We start from the raw sequence: 20852 nt of genomic DNA, 5'->3' as shown, positions 1-20852 counted from the left end.
AACACTTGCCCGCTCATGAGTAAGAGCATTGAGTTCATTGACTTCCTCGAAGGGCAGAATAACGACATCCGTGACCACGGAAACTCATCTCAAACCCGAAGTCAATCTGTACCTTCCCAATTTCCGCCAAGTCAAGACGATTCCACGCTCAAAGGAAGTGAATGTTCCTGTATCTGGTAACACTCTGAGCCTCGGTCAGCTGAAGAAGTATTGACTTATATTTAATCATTCAAAAACATGGAGGCCCAGGTTTCGACAACATCTTGCTTCTGGTACTCAAACATTTTAGTTCTAGTTTTTCCACTCATCTGACTCTAATAGAAACCTTTTTTTTACTACTACTCCTGGTGCTGGAAGTCAACCGAAGTAATTTCCATTCGGAATCCTGGGAAGGATCCAACTAGAGATGGGCAAACCGTTCACGAACGGTACAAAAGAACTAGTTCGCAAAAAAGAGTGAACGAACGGTGGTTTTTTTTTAAAGAACGGTTGTTCGCCCCACGAACTGATTGCGAGTGAGCGGTTTGTGAACGAACTGATTCCGAAAGAACTGTTTGCGAGTGAACTGTATGAGAAAGAACTGATGAGATTGAACTGTTTGCGAGTGAACTGTTTGGGAGCGAACTTTATTTACTCGAAATTTTTGTCATAGATTATGTTCTTCATTACAAATACATTTGATGAACGTCCTTTTACGTTTTATATGATGCCTAAGACTACCAAAATATTATATATGAACGGAAGAATTGTCCAAGGGGCTGTCCACATACCACGTGGACACAAAAAGCACGATTGGACATTCCTGAATAATTTTTAATTAAAAATTACCAAGTAAACACCTCTATGGCACCCTTGTTCCATTTCAAATTTATTTCATGTTATATTTTGTTTATCAGAAAGGACTGTTTCAAATGACTTTTCCACTCAAACGAATAAAAAGTTAGGAGTCAAGGGTTTAGAGGCGTATGAACTGAAAAGTTTAAAGCCTCTTTAAAACAAAGAATGTCAATGGGAGTTAAGGAAGTATTCCTGAATAATTTGCTGCCGTTTTTGCATTTCAAAAATGTCAGAAGTCCTTTACGTTGTTTGTAGGACTGGGGTTTCGATTTTGGACTACCCTGCTTTTTTACCAGTTCCAACCCCAATCGATAAATTATGTAGATTGATCGCACGAAGAATAGAAGAATAGAACTGCCGAAGAATAGGCAGAATGTGAGTTTTATTGAGCTTAATTGAGCAGCTAGCTCTGCGTGGAGCGAGATTCAAATTTCCACATGCCGTAGCTTGGCCGAATACGTTGTTTGGATAGATTGTAAACTACCCATCAAACATTAAATCGCATAACAAGCGTAGATATAACATCATATGCACTAAAATTTGGTTGGCATATAATGCGCCTAACTGGCATATGCATGCAAAAGTGGAGGCTATATACTTACATGGCAAATGCTTACCGAATTTGTTTGGATGAATATGCAACTTTGACCGGCTGTAATAGCGATTATGTTGAATTGAATTGCGATCTAATGTGAATATATTCATGAATTGTCAAAACATCAAATACGACTTTTGCCATACGCATATACGATTTATCACAGGCATAGAAAAGAAACAAATGGCGCAAAATATTTTCGTGAAATGTTTATTATAGCCTCACGAGTCGCCATTTTTATATATTAGTATTTATGTTTGTAGAAATAATAATTGTTTGATTGACTTGTGTTGGGAGTGGAATATGAATGTTTAAAATGGCACAGATTGATGTTTAGTGAAAACTGCTGCGATGTGGGTTCAAACTCCGATCGTCTGGATTATCATCCACCAGCTATCTCGCGCGGCTATCTGGAATTTAATTCAACAGCAGTTAAAAGTTTCAAGTGCATCAGCATTTTATTGACATTTCAATATGATGTAATATGTTCTTTATTACGATCTAATATGATTTGCTGTTTCATGATTTTCTTCAGCATGCAACACGATTTGCTACAGTACTGAATCGATTTAAATTATACGCTTATACGACACACAAACTGCATCAGCGTAATATACGCATATGATGCGGATTAAATATATTTTACGACAATGTACATCATAAAATTGACGTTTATTATACCGAATTGCGACTTAATTTGATAATGGTCTATAAAATCGAGTTTTTACATTTTATGCGATTTCAAATATACACGATACATACTTTGATTGATATTATATGCGATTATGATTTATTCGGATTTCTTGTAAGACTTGACACGTGCAAAATTATACGATTTAATGTTTGCTGGGTAAGGATGGCCCACGAATGATAAACTTGTCGTAATTCGGGCGAAAGTTGTTGTTAATTTTGTAAAGAAGTGACAATTTTTTTAATTTTTTTCAAATTGCTCGAATTTCTATTCCTCGCGAATGTGTACATTTTTGGAAAAAGTAATGCAAGGGAAAAATTTAGTCTTCGCGTTCGTATGTCCGTTCTCAGCCAAAAAATCATACAGAACTGTAGTCAAAAACCAGGACCTCATTTTGAGGGACTATTTCGAAAGATAGCACACGAACGAGAGTTTTAGAATATATTTTTTTTTATAAAAACAGCATTTTAAAACACATTATTCAGTAGATACACATCTAAAGCTCACAACGAATTGAAAAAATCTTGTTTATCTTTCATTGTCATTAAAATTAAGCAACAATGCTCTTTCAAGGAAAAATAATTTCAACCAGTATGGCACCCATATCCGAATTGAATACGACCGCAAAGGGTTAACATGCAACTGTGTATCTATATAAAGATTATCATTATTTTGCCATTTTGATACAATTTTGGTACATAGTCATGATTTGCAACTAGAGTATGCATTTTGCATGTTTTATTTTGAAATGAAAAAAATCCTCTGACAATTCACAACCAGGAGCTCCAGCCATACTGACTTTTGGAAGAAGATTGGACCGATTGGAGTAAGTTCGAGGTTAAAAGACACAAAGAAATGACAGCCTAAAGTCTGAGCTATCCAGCCTACTCAAGCAACAGCAAGCAAGTGGAGGATCACTGCTTGTGTGGAGCTGTTTACTTGGAATGGGGTGGACAATCTCGTCAAGATCGATGTAAAGAAGACTGCTGAGTCCTACGTCAATGTCTTGGAGGAGAACTTTTAGCCGTCACTCAGGAAAATGAATATTGAAGGCTATATTTTCCAACAGGACAATGATCCCAAGCACACCTCGAAGGTTGCGAAACGCTACCCCAACCCCAACTCCATCAAACATTTATGCACAATACTGGATGAAAAAATCCAATTAATTGGAGTTTTATATAAATTTGAAAATGAATACAAACAATGGCTTGTTTACATCCTTTCCATTGTAAGAAATACGTTCATTTTCAAAAACAAAATCATGAAAAAGTATTTTGCGTAATGCTGTTTACTTTTTTCTTCCCAACACTGTACATAGGATATTTGGTAACCTATCGAGAAGCTCTTGATCAACCTGATAAATCTTCACAAATTGCTTTGTGATTAATTCTATGACACCAAATTGCTAGATATTTACTTCCGTAGCAATTTCATTTTAAGCATCTTCAAAACCACGAATTCTACCATTGTGTTCACACTGACATGTATTTGAAAAAAAAACATCAGGCAGCTCAACCTTTTTATTGTTAAATATGCAGAAGATGCATGAAGAAAAGTTTGAGAGTTCTTGAAAATGGAAAACAGATTTCATTGATTTTTAAATATAGATGTGATTGTTTTTTTTTCTCAAATATTTATTTCGCGTATCCACAGTTATTCCATTTGTTCATCTCATGAAAAATGATATTTTATTAATTACGATAGACACGTAGAAATATTTCCTATCAATTGATGCAAGCATCTTTCCGATCTGTTAAGAAATGCTCGAGTTATAAGCATTCCAAATACGGGTAGGGTTAGCACACAAATCGGCAGAACAAATGTATGGGAATAAAGGAAGTTCTTCCAATTTTCATGAATTTCAACCTTTTAGAGATTAGCGAATTGTAATGTATAGCGTATCAAACAAATCTTAGAGAATTTCCGATTCGGTTGGTATGCAAATCATGAGAATTCTTTCACAGTGAAAATAGTTATTAACGTTAACTTTATTTCATAAAAACGTGACCTGTTTTCTGATTTGGCACCCTTCCTGAAAGACGTAGTTCTGCGTCAAAAATAGTTGTGGTTTGCCGAAATCAATTGATACAATAAAAACATCAATTAATCATGAAACGACAGAGAAATAAGGGTTTGAAATTAACCATTTTGCACGAAGCGATTGATTTTCGTTTTTAAATTTGTGCCACTAATATTTTCCCGAAGGACGTAATCCTACATCAAAATGTAAACACATCTGATATCGATGAACCATTAATATATGTTTTACAAATCTCTCGCATTAACTTGTACGAATAAATAATATGTAGAAACCCAACGAATTAGTGGTACTTCACTCAAAATTAGTTCTATTTACTTATTATTCCTCTGAGTGTATAAAATCGTTTTCACATGTTCTCTTATACACCAATACATTGAAATACTACCAAACTCCTTACCTCTTCAAATGTTCTATTTTGACGTTTTTCGATCGCCGGTTCTTGTTCTTCTTCTTTCTTTGTTTTTAAGAGGCTTTAAACTTTGCAGTTCATTCGCCTCTAACATGTTCTTGTTTATTATTGTGTTTTGTGTGCTGACATTTGACGACGTGTTTTCGAAACGCGTGCTCAACTAATCACACGAATTTGTTGCTTTATGAAGAACTAGTGTCATAAAGTGCTTAGCAAAATGGTTAAAATTAAAAAGGCCACATCCAAGAAGCGTAAAGTCCCAAACGGAAAAAAGAACAATGACGAATGCAACAGTTTGGGCAAATTCAGCAACACGGAAAAGCTGGAAGATGAGTATCGGATGCAAATTAACGATCAGGTCTATCTTTTAGATGATACCAAGCCGTTGCTGCCCATCAAAACGAAAGATGGGGGTATCGTGAGTCGGAGAGGTGAAATTGTTGCAACAAAAGCTAAACGTCGCAAAGCTGTCGGAGAAGATGCGGTGGAAACCGCGGGTGAGGAAACTACCAAACCCGCTGAGAATTTAGCTAAGCCGGAAGTAAGCACCGCTGATATGATACTGGAACGCGATGAAGAGATTGAGCGACAGAAATTCTACATAGGCGTTATGTGTGCCTCGATCCTGGAGAGTCCCGAAACGAAGACAAAACATTTAACCACTCTGTTGGATCTTATCGCTCCAACGACGCAAAACGGGAAGGTCAACATGTTTGTCGTTAGGAAAATGGCAATGATATCGTTGGTGGAGGTGTTTAAGGATATTGTTCCCGAATACAGACTGGGAATTATAGATACCGAGTCACAAAAGCTGAAGAAAACTACTTTAGCTCGGGTTAATTTCGAGAATGAATTACTGCTTCAATACAAGAAGTTCTTGGTTCTCATGGAAAGCTTAACTCAACCAGTGCAGCGGAAGCACCGAAGTGGCAGGACGAAATCGTTGGAGGAACTCCAACTTGCGGAGATCGCGGTTCAATGTATGTGCGATTTGTTGAACGCTCATCCTTACTTCAATTATGGCATGAATGTGGGACAGATGTTGGTCACATTATTGAACTCCGACGTGGAAAGCGTCCGCCAGCGTGTGCGCACTTGTTTCTGTACTTTGTTCAAATCGGATACCCGTTTGGATTTGAGCAAACACATTGTTCGTCATTTGAATCAACTCGTGAAAAAGAAGGAACACAATGTTCACCCGGAAATGGTTTCCTGTCTCAAATATTTACCAATAAAAGACTTCAATTTAAACGCTGTTAGGGAGAGCGAAATCAAGAAGAAAAAGCTGGAAGCTCACAAATCGCGCGTTATCAATATGTCCAGACAGGAGCGCAAACGGAAGAAGAAACTTGCGGAGCTGGAGAGGGAGCTGTTTGAGACTAAGGCAGAGGAGAGCGCCCAAATTAAGCAGAAGAAGCTGACCGATCTGACTAAATTGGTGTTCACTATATTCTTCCGTATCCTCAAAATCGCACCGAAGTCGAAATTACTGAGCGTGACCCTGGAAGGATTGTCCAAATTTGCTCACACAATAAACATTGAGTTCTTCTCTGATTTGGTTGAAGTACTCAACAATCTGTTGGTTCATGAAAATTTGGGATGCCGAGAACAGCTGCATTGCATCCAGACGGTATTCACCGTTCTCAGGGGACAAGGAGAGGTCCTCAACATAGATCCGGCACGATTCTATACCCATCTGTACAAGAATCTACTCAGTGTTCACGCGGGAAAATCCCACGACGATTTGGAATCCATACTCAGCACTTTGGATCACGTTCTGATGAAGCGACAGATCAACATCACCTATCATCGTCATTTAGCGTTCATCAAGCGACTTTCGATGATGAGTCTGCATTTGCTGCACTTCGGCACGCTCGGATGTCTGGGCGTTATCAGAAACGGGCTGATAGCCAAAGGCTCGCTTGACATTCTGCTGGACACGGAATCGAGTGTGGGTTCGGGCGAATATGATCCCGAGGTGGAGGAACCGGAATTCAGCAATGCGAGTAGCGCCAGTTTGTACGAACTGTCGGCGCTCCATCGGCACTACCACCCGTGCGTGAGGAAGTTTGCCCGAAACATTTCCGGTGGAGTGCCAACCTCCGGAGCCGGAATGCTGCCGCCGGATTTGGTGAAACTCGCGCCGCATGAGTTGTACACGACGTATGACAGCTCGAAGATGGTGTTCAATCCGGCTATACCCGTGCCCAAGCAGAAGCAGACCGCCGTGGAGGGAATTAGATTGTATATATTCGCGGATCATGAGTTTGAGAAGCATTGCATGAGGGCACAAAATATGCAACAGAGCGATGTTAGTTATGACTTTTTCGGTGATTTGCTGAAAGCTTGAGTAGTAAAATTGTAATGGCTGAATTTAGAAATAAAAATGAACAATTTACGTTAATGAGTGCGTTTCATGTTCAATTCCGAAAATTATGGTTCACAAAAGTTGCTATCAAAATGTCGAAAATATGATAATAATATATAAGGGACTGTCCACATACCACGTGGACAATTTTAGGGGGGGTAGGGGTCCCGAAAATGTCCTTGGTTGTCCACAGTGGGGGAGGAGGGGGTGTAGATAATATCCACGTGGACACGATAAATTTTCAAGCTGTATTTTCAAGAATTTTTGAACTTTTCGCCCACTCTGTATTCTGTGTTTTTAAAAAAGGGTTGAACTGCTTGAGTGCATCAAACATCCGTATTTTTCATATGGCGAAATTTCTTCCCTGAAATGTGTATTCTGAAAGCCATTCATATGAACTGAGAGCGATCGATTTATTTCCATTGTTAGAAGAGAACTCGAGATACTCGACAAAGAAATCAGATGAACAGTGTTAAGTTGAAAATTTTAAGTGATTTTGAAATGCTGTAGCTTCGTGGAAAACCAACATACATCATTCCAAATGTTCAACTTCAACATGTCAAAGCTTCAAGTTTTGGAATATATTACGGACACATTGTTATCTTGGTGTATGTGAATGTAGTGAATAAAAATATAGGAACAAATAAAAACCCATCCTCTTTCTGTTATTTCAAGGTTTTTCGGGACTTTTAGCTAAATAAGTCAACAGAAAATCCAATTTACCTTATCAACAGGGTTCATTGGATTCCAAGAACTTGCCTGTAGAACCTTTCAATACAAATTTCTTTTAGTTTGAATGAAAAAGTGCTCCATCGTCTTCGATGATTAATAATTCAATAAATGATGAACGCGCTGCAGTTTGGAAAATTTAAATAAATTGTGTGCAAAGTAATTTCGTTGATTGAATAAAAAACGAACGAAATTTTTAATATTTTTTTTGCGTTTTCAAAAAGTGCCAAAAACAGTTTTGCTACAGTGCTTTAGAAAGTCGTCTGTAGTTTTGCAAATATTGCAAGTATTCCAATGTTAGCACAACATTTTGAGCCTAGTATATCCTCAAAACCCCTGTGAATATAATGATACTTTCAATCATTCTTTTTAGCCAATCAAAGAAAGTTTTGAGTAAATTATAGAAGCACTCCATCGCAAATTGAGCCAGAGGTACAAAATGCTATGCGTACCCTGTGAAAAAAACGATTATTAACTTCAGTTTTCACGCGTTTGTGTTGAAAATTCAAGCTTAAAATTATGTATATCCTATATTCATGCGTTAATTTTTCACTTTATTCCAAAAATTACTCAAACATTTCGACTTTAAACTCTGTACCTATATTTTTTTTTTGTCGAATGTATTCAAAGCACGACTTTATTTTTGTATATGCGGGTTTCGATTCAGCAATACAGATTCATTACAGATATCTAAAACCACCGTTCATTAGCATCTGGTGAATAATGGTTCATAAAACGCTGCAATGGATGGGTTACATATTATTTGACCAAAAACATTTGATTGAATGCATCCCCAGGTTCATTGTAGCCGCCATGCGCTACCCAACCAAGTTTTTTGTAGTGTAAATTATGCTTAGAAGAGAAAATATTCTATATTAATAAACTAATCTTGATAGGTATGATGAATCGGTTTTTAATAAAAATGTACGAGATTAGATTATCCATGAGTAATATTTTAATATGGACTTCAGCGGCAAAAAAAGTAAAGAGCCTCCCGCGCTCGGTAAACAATAGAAAAATGACAACAAACCATTTCATAGTAATAGCTAACATTTTTACCAATAAAAATATGGAATAAAACATAGAAAATTCAATCATTCTCTCTAAAAAATAGAGAGATGTCCACGTGGACAAGAGGGGGAGGGGTATCAGGAATGTCCACGCTTGTCCACGGAGGGGGAGGGGGGGTATCTAAAACCGTGCTTTTTCTGTCCATGTGGTATGTGGACAGCCCCATTACAGTCATGGCCACTCGCAAAATCTCCGTGGGAGCGCAATCACATCGATTTCGCTGGTCCTGTCAACGGTCTTCACTTTTTGGTGTTAGTCGACGCTTTTTCCAAATGACCCGAAATCCGAATCGTTCGTTCACCTACAACAGCAGTAGTTATTGAATTTCTTGAAGAATCATTTGCTCGTTTTAGAATTCCAATCACATTGTTTCCGGTCAGACATATGCGCACTTCCCCATATCATCCGCAATCAAATGGGCAAGCCGGACGGTTCGTAGATACCTTCAAGAGATCACTGCTCAAGATCAAAGAGGGGAGAAACATCTCTGAATCACTCAATATTTTCCTTCAAGTCTATAGAACCACTCCTAGTCGTGTTCTTAGCGGAAAAACACCCTCCCAAATGATGATTGGACGGAATGCGCGAACAACTTTAAGCCATCTACAACCACATCAGCTGATTAGTCAAGGAATAAACAATTAACGAAACGACCAGTACAATCGCAAGCATGGTGCAGTACATATCACGGAGAAAGCTGGAGATTCGGTTTATGCGAAAATATATCGCAGCAATACCAAGTGGTCCTGGGCTTCAGGAGTTATCATCGAAGTCATCGGTCAAGTTAATTATAACGTACTTTTAGATAATTTGCATGGTAGACGAAAACTAATACGTTCTCATGCGAATCAAATCAAACGTCGTAGCTGCGATCAACCTGCTCCCGATACTCCGGACACATCTCCACTCAACATACTCGTAGATGAATTTGGATTGAAACGCAAACCACATCCTCTGGTGAATATCGTTCCAGATCCGACTGAAGCTGATCCTGAAAATTCTTATGTAGATTACTCAGTAGAAGAACAACAGCTTCAATCCTATTCAGAAGATCTAGAATTGTCAGCAGTAATCAATAGTAATAACACATCGCAAGAGGTGCATCCCGTAGCCCTTTTCGAAGAGGAACCCACTACTAGCCGACCAAAGCGAATAAACCAGATGCCATGAAGATCAGAACCTTTCCTGGTATTCTGGAAATAAAGGCTGATTTAGACGATGCCAGTCAGCGCTCTAGTTGAAGTATCCAGTGAACAGAGAACAGACACTCTGTTCAAGTTACTTATACCAGTATCGAACAAGTAATTGACCTCTAACTTGAACAGAGTGTCTGTTCTCTATTCACTGGATACTTCAACTAGAGCGCTGACTGGCATCGTCTAAAACAGCCTTAAGAAGGGAGGAATGTTGCATACCACAAAGTAGTCAACCAACCACTGTCTCGATGTGTTGACAACCACCCAAGCAACCACGACTATTCGTGTCATCGAAGGTACGGTGTCGCTACCTATGAAAGTTTCGCGTGTGAGTGAAAAATATGTAAACAAACCGTTGCATATTTTCTCTGTAATTAATATACTGATTTCTCGAAAACTTGCACCGTGTTTATCTTACAATTAGTGGAAATTGTTGAAAAATAGTTTTTCTTGGCTGTTTCGATGCTCCGAACCAAAATTTATTGTCATTTAGTAGTGAAAAAAAGCCGTTGAAGTACACCCTCTGTCAATCTACCTGCGAGAGAGGTAAACCGAATTAATGAAATTTGATATAAAAATATCCGCTTAGTGTTCATAAAATACCTAAAATACAAAGATCTGGCTTCTATTCAATCAGTGCTCTAATATTTTTCAAAATATTTTCCTTAGAACGTGTGAAATATACGTCAAAAGCTGCGCAAATTGCCCGGAGAACATGCAAGTCGGACGAAATTTGCTTGAAGCTGACTCCGAACAATCTGCAAAATTCAAAAGCCGTATTGTTTGTGTCGTCCCCGGATGTAAGCAGAAATATCGCCCCGGAATTTCTTTTCATGCCTTCCCTCCGAAAACGGAAAAATCGCGGTATCTAGACTGGATCCAACGACTACGGCTAAAGATAGAACCTACAAAAACCTCCCGTATTTGTACCCTCCATTTCACCGTGTCGAACTTCTACTCTCCAAGTATGAAGTTCGACACGGCCAAGTACACGCCTTGAAGCAATAATATTATAATTTTTTTTTATTATTATTTTACTTTTTATAGCAACAAGCCGTGCCACTGATCGCTTAATTCTTAGGCCATCAGCAGTTCCCGACTTGAATTTGCCACAACCTCCCATCAGCGAAACCAGGAAAAGACTTATTGAGGGCCGTGTTGAACGTGCTGCAAACCGTGCCAAAGTTGGGGCAGCGATGGACCAGAGACATGATACACCAAACCTTTCAGATCTTGCCATCGATGCTGAATGTGCAGATCATCCCGAAGTCTGTGTTCCTACAGTAGAGAAAGCAGTTCAGGTAGACACTACGGATTTGGATAAACTTAAAGTCAAGCGTATCTCAGCGATCTCCTTTGGAAGCGATGACGATCTTGTATCATGGACTGGACTTAAATCAAGAGAAATGCTCGAATCTATTGTCAAAGCAGTGACTCTCGTGAAGCAGTATCGTCAAAAGCCTAAATCTACAGTAAAGCTAGAAGAGGAAATACCGGATTCATGCACAATAGACATGTTAAGAATATATTTTTTTAAATAAATAGGCCTTTACTAAAGTGTTTCTTCCCTGAAAGTACCTTTTTTAAACAAGTCGTTTATTAGTAGCCTCTTGATGAGTTCAAAGTAATTCCTTAAGCACAGAGGCGAATTAATTACTTATGATTCAAAGCACGTTATTGTGCATTTTGCACCAAGTTGGACTGTTTCGGCCTTTTCCATAAGTGCGAAAATACGAATAAAAGTGCGCTCTAACATCGAATCATGTTGGTGTCTTCAGTGCACTTATTCTTCGATTGATAACGAATAAGTGCGCTGAAGACAGCAAATCGATTTGATGCAAGGTCGCACTTTTATTCACATTTTCGCACTTTTGAAAAAGTGTGAAACAGTCCAACTTGGTGCAAAATGTGCAATAATAAAGAAATAAAATGAAACATACTTAAGCAAATGATACAAAACAGCCATGACGTGTTTGCACTTCCCTTTGCCAGCTTTACAGGAACACGAAAACAACCATTTGGAGAAGGAGATTTTCGTACGAATTTTTATTGTATGGGGTTCCGAGCTTGGAGATGATGACTGGAGGCAGGACGAGAAAATACTGAAGCCTTTACGTGAACTTCTTCAACACCAACCATTAAAAGATGTTCAGCTTTATATACTCTTTCGCCTTCGACGACTAAACAGCTTCCACCCGCAGCGTAATCGAACACATCCGCAAACTCCACAGCCACGTAGCAGGTTTCATTTTCTCTGACTGATGGCTCCTGATAATGCATGAAACAAGGTCACAGAAAAACACTTATAAGTTAAATTCAGCTTAAGCTACGGCAAAGTTTTTTTCACTGCATAAGGAAAACTCATTTTCCAACCGTTTGGAAGATAAATTTTGCACACAATTATTAATTTTTATTAAAATTTAGTATCCTGAAAGTTTGTTTACTTTTTCACAAGTAAAGACAGTGTCATTTGGATGCGGTAAGAAAACGTTTTCCCCTGCAGTAAATTTATGTGATTTAACTAAATTAGCATCCTAGAGGATAGTTCTTTCGATACATACTCACCATTACGAAAATTTCTGCAAAAAACGTTAAAAACGGTGCGTTTAAAAATCACATTCTTTTTGCAATTCTTTGTTGACATTCGCTTCACGCACACAAGCTGTCAAATTCAGCTTCGTAGTCGCGAATAAATGGATGACATCAGCGCTTTTTCGATTACTTAGAGGCGAATGAACTGAAAAGTTTAAAGCCTCTTTAATTCAACATCATCATCATTTTTCGATTCATTCTGTATTTGGAAGTCATAGAATAAAGAACTCCTATAGTAATATAGAAGCTGTTTTAATCTTTTCCTGAAGAATACAATAATAGAATAAAGATTCGAATTTTGAGATATAAATTTGTATGTGCGGATTTTAAACAGTACAAAAGGTGATACAAAAATACAAGTTTGTTTCGAAAAAATCGTGAAAATGTGTCGTATCACAATATCAAGAAGGTGATAATGCATGTCTATACAATGTGTTGTACAATTTTTTCTGTACCATGTGTGAGCATTCGAAGAAATCGTCTGCCATTCATAGGTAGTAATGTCATCCAATAACTGTCAAATGTAAATTTGTTTCAACAATAAATTATATACGACGGCGCTAGTGGTTGTATGGTTAGCGTAACAGCCTCACAATCCGATCGGCCTGGGTTCAATCCCAGCTGGCGTCGTTGGGATTTTCTGAGGCGAAAAATCTCTGGTTACGTCTTCCTTCGGAGGGGAAGTAAAAGAAGTTGGCCCGGTTCATGAGTTGTTGAGTCTGATAGGTAGGAACAGGTGGAGTCGCCTCCCTGATGTCGGTGATTGGCACTAAAGTGGCGGAAAATAGGCCGACGAAAAAGAAGCGAGGATAAAAAAAAATTATAACCGTTACTAATAGGAATTTCGTTCTTATTAGAGCAGTGAAACTCAAAAGCGTATGCTTCCTTTTGACGTAGGATTACGTCTTTCGGGAACATATTGGGGTACAAATTGAGAAATCGAAAATCGAGCACATCTTGAAAATTGTCCAATTTAAAACGCGTATTCATTTCATGATGGATTGATGAAATTTTTGCGTCAATCGATTTCGGCACTCCATAACAATTTTTTATATTGAATAAAATAACATATATCATGAAACAAACTATCGAAAAGTTGAAAAATCTCAACCCCTGTCCTAACGGAAGTACCCACATCTGATTGGTCGAAATTGACGACACATGCGGCGGTTCCCTAACAGAGACATCAAAACCAAGCTGCCTGGGGGAAATCGACATTACAAATACACAAAAGTAGGGGGAGCTTTTGTTCCCACCGAAATGTGTTCCCTAACAGAGACATCAAATTCAAGGTGCCTGGGGAAAATCGGCATGCAAGTTGAGGGCATTTTTTATATTGCAAATGAGGTGAGTGAAACGATTAATAGTAGCAAATAAAATTTAAATCCTTTTCAACTACGTTACACTGTGGTGGGATATTCTGATAAGAAAAAATTAACATATCATTAAAAACTGTCATAAGTTCCTGAATTTTGAATTTAATTCAGGCAGACCATTTTTGAAGTTTTAAATAATTATAGACGATTTAAGAGCAGGTGATAAGTGATTCCAATATATAACACCTCTCACTAACATCGATTGCCCATAGTAAACAAATTAATGTTGTGGAATTAAAACACTTATGGTTCTCGTGTTTCTCATAAACTGAAGTTGTTAAAATAAGTACTGTGGCACGCAACTTTTAACAATTTTGAAAAAGTTTATGCATGTACGATATACATAAAATTGAAACTACATCATAATAAAGTGCTATGTAAGTGTGGAACACTGGAATATCTCGATAAATCTCGTAGATATATCTTACACATGAATTCAAAGCAACCCTTAGTCTGTTGAGTGCGGTCGCAAAAGCATTAGTGTAAATGAAATCTCCGTACAAAAAGTGAGGAAGAATCAACGACTTGAATTAATTTATTTTCGTGGATGTTTCCAAATGCCGAGTCACTAATTTCAAACTTTTTAAGGCGCCATAGATCTTACCACATTGAGAATTGATGAAACAAATATAACACCCAGATTATAAAGTTTATCGACATATTCAACAACTTGTCCATCAAAAATTGTTGGAGGCGGTGAAGGCGTAGTTTTCCAAACAAAAAGGCCTTTCTCAGGGCCACCAAATCATTATCAAAGAGTTTAATTTTTCAAACATATCCAAAATGAACAGATGGCCTAACGGAATCCTACGTCAAATATGCGGTCGTGTCTCAGACACAACCCTCCTGTGCAAGCAAACCATTTGTCATGACAATGTCATGCGAAAATGCGAAAACAGAATAGAAACTGAGAGAGGTTGGCGCTCATACGGTATGAGGCATGATGTCGACGCCAACCTCTCTCAGTTTCTATTCTGTTTTCGCATTTTCGCATGACATTGTCAAGACAAATGGTTTGCTTGCTCCTGTGACTTTTTTTAATTTACTCAGTCATTCAGACATATGGATGACTTTATTCAGTTAGCTTTCGGAGGGTAAATAAGACATTCATTCACAAAAATCTAGAATCAAATAAGCTTGTCAGAGTGTGTAGAGAAAACGATGGAAACCCCTCACGCTACCGACTCAATGATTATAGCAGCTAGCAGGGCTACCTGAGCATCTATTTTACGTCCCCGAACACAAGGCACCAACGTGTTAACGTACAGGTAACCACGAAACCTAACGAGGTAGCTCGATTCGACCAGACGGCGGGTACACCTCGCTTTCGACAGAGCTTTCGCAATGTTCGTCTCGCTCGCAAAGCTTCCGAGGCGCTGGACGCTACGCAAGCTGTTCTCAGGTGAGTCAGTGGTGGAGGTAGCACGGCAAGCGAACAACATCAACACCTTTATGAAATCGGGGATCAATCGTACGAACACCATCGCGGTTGCAGCCAAACAGAAAGCGTTTTGCCGTGGAATGCAGGCCAGAGAAAAGAAGAAACTGAATTTACGATTTCATTCGAAACTTCGTACGGAGCCGCGCAAGAGGTGTCTCCGAGCTGTCGGTCTCCTGAGTTCCGTAATCGAAAACATACGGTTCAATTTGGCTCCTAGCCATGTTGAGGGATTTTTCAAGCTGGTGGGTGTTTTGTGTAATGTGATAATACAATTACTGTCGACTGGATTGCACTTATTGAGAGTTAAACTATGCATGATCGAAACCCTGTGTGCGGAAGCGCAGGTCAATAAACAGTAAGGATCACTCGTTTGTCCTAGGAAACGGTTGTGTTTTCTACGGTGTGAAAGTGTCGAATTCAAGTTTTTCTTCGTCTGAAGGTGTCCAGTTGGAAAAGTGAAACACTTCGAAGGTGTGTTTTTCGTTATGTTGAATTCTGCAACCGAACGTCTAATGTGTGAAGTCGAGGAAATTGTCGCTGCGGTGGGTCTTTCTTGTGTTCTGTTTTCAATGCTTCGGAAATATCAAGGATAAAAGTGGAGCGAAACTCGAGAAAACAGAAACGATGATTACTCGTTTCTCGAAAATGTAGTGTAACGGAACCATATTCAGAAATTTAGATTTATTTTGTTTTGTTTTTTTTTCTCTCTGATGGTGAAGCTGCGATCTTGAGTTGGTGAGTGAGTGAAAAAATATTCTATGCAATATTGGAACGATCGTCTGGGACGAGTCGGAAATAAGTGTACTGTCAGTGCAGTGATCTTGCTCTTTTTCCAACTCCGAAAGTTAGTAGTCTTGGTTGGAAGGCTTTCGGGTGCAGAAATGGATAAGTGTGCATTTGTGGATATGTGCAGCTTCGTGGACCAACAGAAGAGTTTCTGATGCGTGGAAGAACCGAAGAATGAACAACCACTTCGAGCGGAGAAGTGTGCGATGAGATGAATTGATATTTATTTACACGGAGAGCACACGGATCGCCGATGAAGTAAGCAAAACTATTTTACGTCATTGAATCATAGAATTCGTTATTTTATACAAAAGCAAATATATTGGGAACAAAATGTTCTGCAGTTGAAACTTGCAATTGGTGCTTTTCCAACAGAGAAAAACATTATCACAAACGGCGATACAGTGGTGAACATGTGTTCGTCACGCGCTAGTTGTTTTGAGCGCAGTAGGTTGTGAATGTTTTTGATGGTTTTATAATTTTTGTGTCAGTGACTTTACACGCAAAGTAAAAAAAAATGTGTGACTCACACTGTATGCTACATGAAAAAACGTGCGTAAGGATTACAGTTTATATTGAATATATGTTGTGAATTTTAAACTGTTCGAGATTTTCGAGAACCAAAATAGTCTCCCTTTTCGCACAAACAAATGGAGAACATGTGGGTTTCAATTGTAAAAATAAAATTTTTCGCAATTATTCCCATGAATGTCATTGCCATTTGTTCTATCACTGTCATAACAAACAAATTCGTTTAAGGTTATGAAAATTTGCGACGTTTGACTCTTTATTGGCCCTCCGGAATCATATCAAAAAACACCGAGCAAAAAATCAAAATTTGACTCAAATTTCAAAATTCTCAATCATGCTGTAAACAAATTAAATGACAGATCGTGCTCGAAATAAATAATAAGAACACTGTCAGTAGTATACACTGAAACAAAAAATTAAAAATGTCTAGCGGAAAAATTTAAAATAACAAATTCCCAATAAATGTTTGACAGAATGTATATTAAATAAACATATGAGCTTTATGATATCATTTGTAGAGATAAATCAGGTGCAGCCTTATTTAAATCAAACATAATTTTGAACAAAAACGATATTAACATTTTTCGGGAAAAATTGTTTTCTTGTGCATGATTCAAATTTTTCTCCCCTTTTTATCCTTAATCCGATAGAGAGAAATTCACATGTGATTTTTCGGGTTTCCTACTGTCTTCCGTTCAGCTCATGTGGCATCCATGTTCTGATCTTCTAAATCTTTCCCATTGTTTTCAAACATATGAAGGTGACTTCTTGAGTCACATTCAATTGATCCGGAAGTTGTTATTGCGTTCGAGTGTCGTATTTGTCCAAAAGTGCTTGCAGTTTCTCGAGGGCATCCTCGTTCTTCGTTCCACACGTAAAAATAATTATTTTTGAATTTTTGGAACCACTCAAAGTAATGCGATTTTCCAAAAGCAATGGTCAAAATTCATCAAATGTATGCTGCAGAATAAAAATTGTTCTGTTTTGAATATTGGGTATGAAGTTGTTCGAATCCCATCGGAATTGAATCTTTAGTACACCAAAAATAAATATTTAGTACCTTTTTGGACATTATTTTAAAGCTTGACAGTTTAAAAGTTTAATTAAAGCGAGAGGCGAGTTTCTATTTGTTTCTGATATATATGTCATAGCAATATAAGAGACACTTTGCAAATAAGCACGCGTCAAAGGTTTTATGTTAACCCTTTATAAGGCCGTGACAACTATATTGCCACCCAGAAAAATTATTTTTTTACTGCACTTGGAATATTAGTTCAATATTTTGCTAACCAGAGACCTGTGAAGATATCTGGGAATACTCCAATTTTTTGAGGCGGCTAAAAATGTACGCTATTAATTTGGGAAACATTTTTTATTCACAGACACCGCATTTTAGAGCGTCAGCAGAAATGTCTGTTTAAATTCGTTGAAAAAGCAACAAATTGATAATCATCGCAACAAACGTTGAAAAAGTAACAAATTGATTTCATTGGAAACGTTCTATTTGGAGTCTACTGTTTAGTAGCATGCAGTTTTTTTTCCACTAAAATAAATGGTGTATTTGATGAAAAATTCAAATGTCCATTTTTTTCTGCTTCAATAGTTAATTCTTTATCAAAGGTAAATATGTGTTCTTCCTCATGTAAGGATTAGGTTCACTGAAGTTGAAGTCGATCCCTTGCCTAGTTTCTATGGCCTTATAAAGGGTTAAAATACAGTATGTGCTCTCCGCTTTACTATCAGCAAAAAAAAGCTCTCTATCATGTATACTTATGAGATACAATTTTGTTTTATAATGTGGTGCAATATTCTCGTGCATGATGGCATGGCGTGGTATGATGGTACCAGTGGTTGTGTGGATATCGTGTTTGTGCGGAACAAATTATTTTGTTATTCATGGTGGGTGTGGTGGCACAACCTTACAACATAACCGACCTTGGTACAATCCCTGCTTGGCATCAGGGGTATGACTAAAACGTCAAATCCCTTATATTGCCAGTGTACCCAGTATTGCTGCGGTTCACTGACATTTTGGTTCTGTCAATTACTGTTGTTTACAACTCGGTTCGGTTATATAGTCGAATAGTGGCTAACTTTAAACTCCATGTTAAATGTGAACACCTCCATGTGAAACCGAAATATGAAAATCGCTCATGCAGTTAGAAATAAAGTATACTATCTCCGGATAGCTCATATTGGATTGTCCGGAAAGTTCGTACCGATTTTTGGGAAAACAAAAGCATAATGTTTATAGGCAGACCTAGATATATTCAATTTTATTCTACATTCTACAATCTTATCAATTTGTTCTATAATCTCCAGCCATCTTTTGCCATCTTTCAAGCAGCTTAAAAATTCTATCCTTCCAGAACATGTTGTTTTTCGTATTTTTCAATCGATGAGAGGCTTCCAGATTTTCATTACGAATGCTCTCAATATTTTTGCGGATGTTTTGCTGTTTTTTGTGAATGGTGAAGGATAACAAAATCCTTAGCCATTCACTATAATCACGCCATTCACTTTCGGGAATATGTGATCTAGCGTACGAGTTATGTGCGATTCACATATAGCGTCATCGTTACCGTCCCGTCGACTCTTCTCTTGGACTTATTTTGCCGACGTCAAAGTTGCCGTTGACGGTGCATGTGAATGTTTTCATAAGAATTGCATGGAAGAATAGTTGACGTAACATGACGTGACGTGACGTGTAGGTACGCTGATGTTTTATGTGAATCGCACTTTCCTCCAAAGCTTTTTGATTTTACTCTGATCTCATCAGGGATGCCGAATGTAACGACATGTCTTCATTTTGAAGATATTTAAAAATATGCAAATAAATTAGCAGACTATTTGAAGTTATTGGAAAAACAAATAAAACCATTATAGTTTCTATACGAAATCGTGGCTATGTTGATGGTGGTTGACACGATGACAACGCTGGCGTGGCGCACCATCTTTTTTGAAATAGTTTTCTTGAAAACAATATATATCAACCATGGGTGGAGAAATGAGAGGACAATTCCATATGCCATGTGAGGATATGAGGAAATCGATACCTAGCATCCTTAATTCGCATCATCGGAGGTAGAATATCTATATTAAGTTAAGACAAGTGTTCGTGAGGCCAATTTCTCTATCAGATTAGTATGCTCGATGGCAGTTTCAAATTGGTAAAATTTGGATGGAGAAAATTATTTTATTCGACTACCTAAAGCTCGTGGTCCTGACCCTTACGAAACCATTTTCTGAATTTTTTGATATTTCCTCTACAACATTAAAATATAAATCATTTTGAGTAGATTTTTTTTCATTGCTTGTAAAAAAATATTGTTCTATTATATGTTTTGATATGTATATTTTTTTTTTATCCAAAATACATATTTTTATTAAGGCTCATATGGCGTCAACCTGACGGGGCCGGGAGTTCAATATTTCGACAATGTTTGCCTTATAACTATGTTAGTAATATGTAACCGATTACTCGCGGTTGGCTCGAGGTTAGTATTACAACTGTTTTCATAATTGTGATGTTGCTGTCTCCAATGCTCTGTACCTGTGCCCGACACGGGATACTTCCTTTTGGGATGCAGCTGACCATTAATCAGCAACGCCCCCTAGTCTGTACCCCATATCTAGCGTGGTGCGTCTTCTCGACTCGAGGAATCCAGGATAGAATGGTCACTAACCGGCGCAAACATCAGCTCGTGTAGAGTTGTCATGAGCGGTACAACCTTTGGCTCTTGTTGAATGATCAGTGGACTGCACAACCTTTGGCCCGTGTATCTGTAAAGCGTGTGTGTATGTATTGCCGCGACTAAGTAAAAGTTTATAGATCGGATAGGAGGGATATGAAACAGGGACACAACGAAGGAAACATCGTTAAACGTTGACATCGGCGTTTCTGAGGAACAGGTATAGATGAAGCAGAAGATCAGGATCACGGCTACCTAAGATATCCCGGACGGGGATATCCGATTGTCTGCCTTTTGCTTTCAGTGCTCTAGAGAGCTGAGAGCGAGCAGCATGGAACCGGATACACGACCAGACAACATGCTCGATGTCGTGGTAGCCATCGCCACAATCACAAAGATTGTTTGCTGCGAGCCCAATGCGATAGAGATGCGCGTTTAGGTTGTAGTGATTGGACATAAGCCGAGATATCACGCGAATGAAATCACGACCTACA

The 20852-nt window shown here is 38.2% G+C and overlaps 2 protein-coding genes across 2 annotated transcripts in view; both read left to right on the top strand.

The window, feature by feature from the left end:
* The first annotated feature begins 4662 nt into the window (after nucleotides 1-4662).
* LOC129776326 (nucleolar complex protein 3 homolog) lies at nucleotides 4663-6960 on the top strand. Its single transcript, XM_055781906.1, has one exon. It carries the CDS (start codon nucleotides 4794-4796, stop codon nucleotides 6924-6926), a length of 2133 nt encoding a protein of 710 aa, XP_055637881.1. The 5' UTR covers nucleotides 4663-4793; the 3' UTR covers nucleotides 6927-6960.
* Nucleotides 6961-15032: 8072 nt separating this feature from the next.
* LOC129775487 (uncharacterized) overlaps nucleotides 15033-20852 on the top strand; it is a 126878-nt gene continuing 121058 nt past the window's right edge. The window contains exon 1 of the mRNA XM_055780284.1: nucleotides 15033-16393. The gene's annotated coding sequence lies outside the window, so the exon portion shown is untranslated. The remainder of the gene's footprint in view (nucleotides 16394-20852) is intronic.

This window comes from Toxorhynchites rutilus, chromosome 3 (genome assembly GCF_029784135.1).
Source record: "Toxorhynchites rutilus septentrionalis strain SRP chromosome 3, ASM2978413v1, whole genome shotgun sequence".
Classification (NCBI taxonomy): Eukaryota; Metazoa; Arthropoda; class Insecta; order Diptera; family Culicidae; genus Toxorhynchites; species Toxorhynchites rutilus.
The sequence above is the reverse complement of the archived record's forward strand: the minus strand, read 5'-3'. Positions and strand labels throughout refer to the sequence as shown.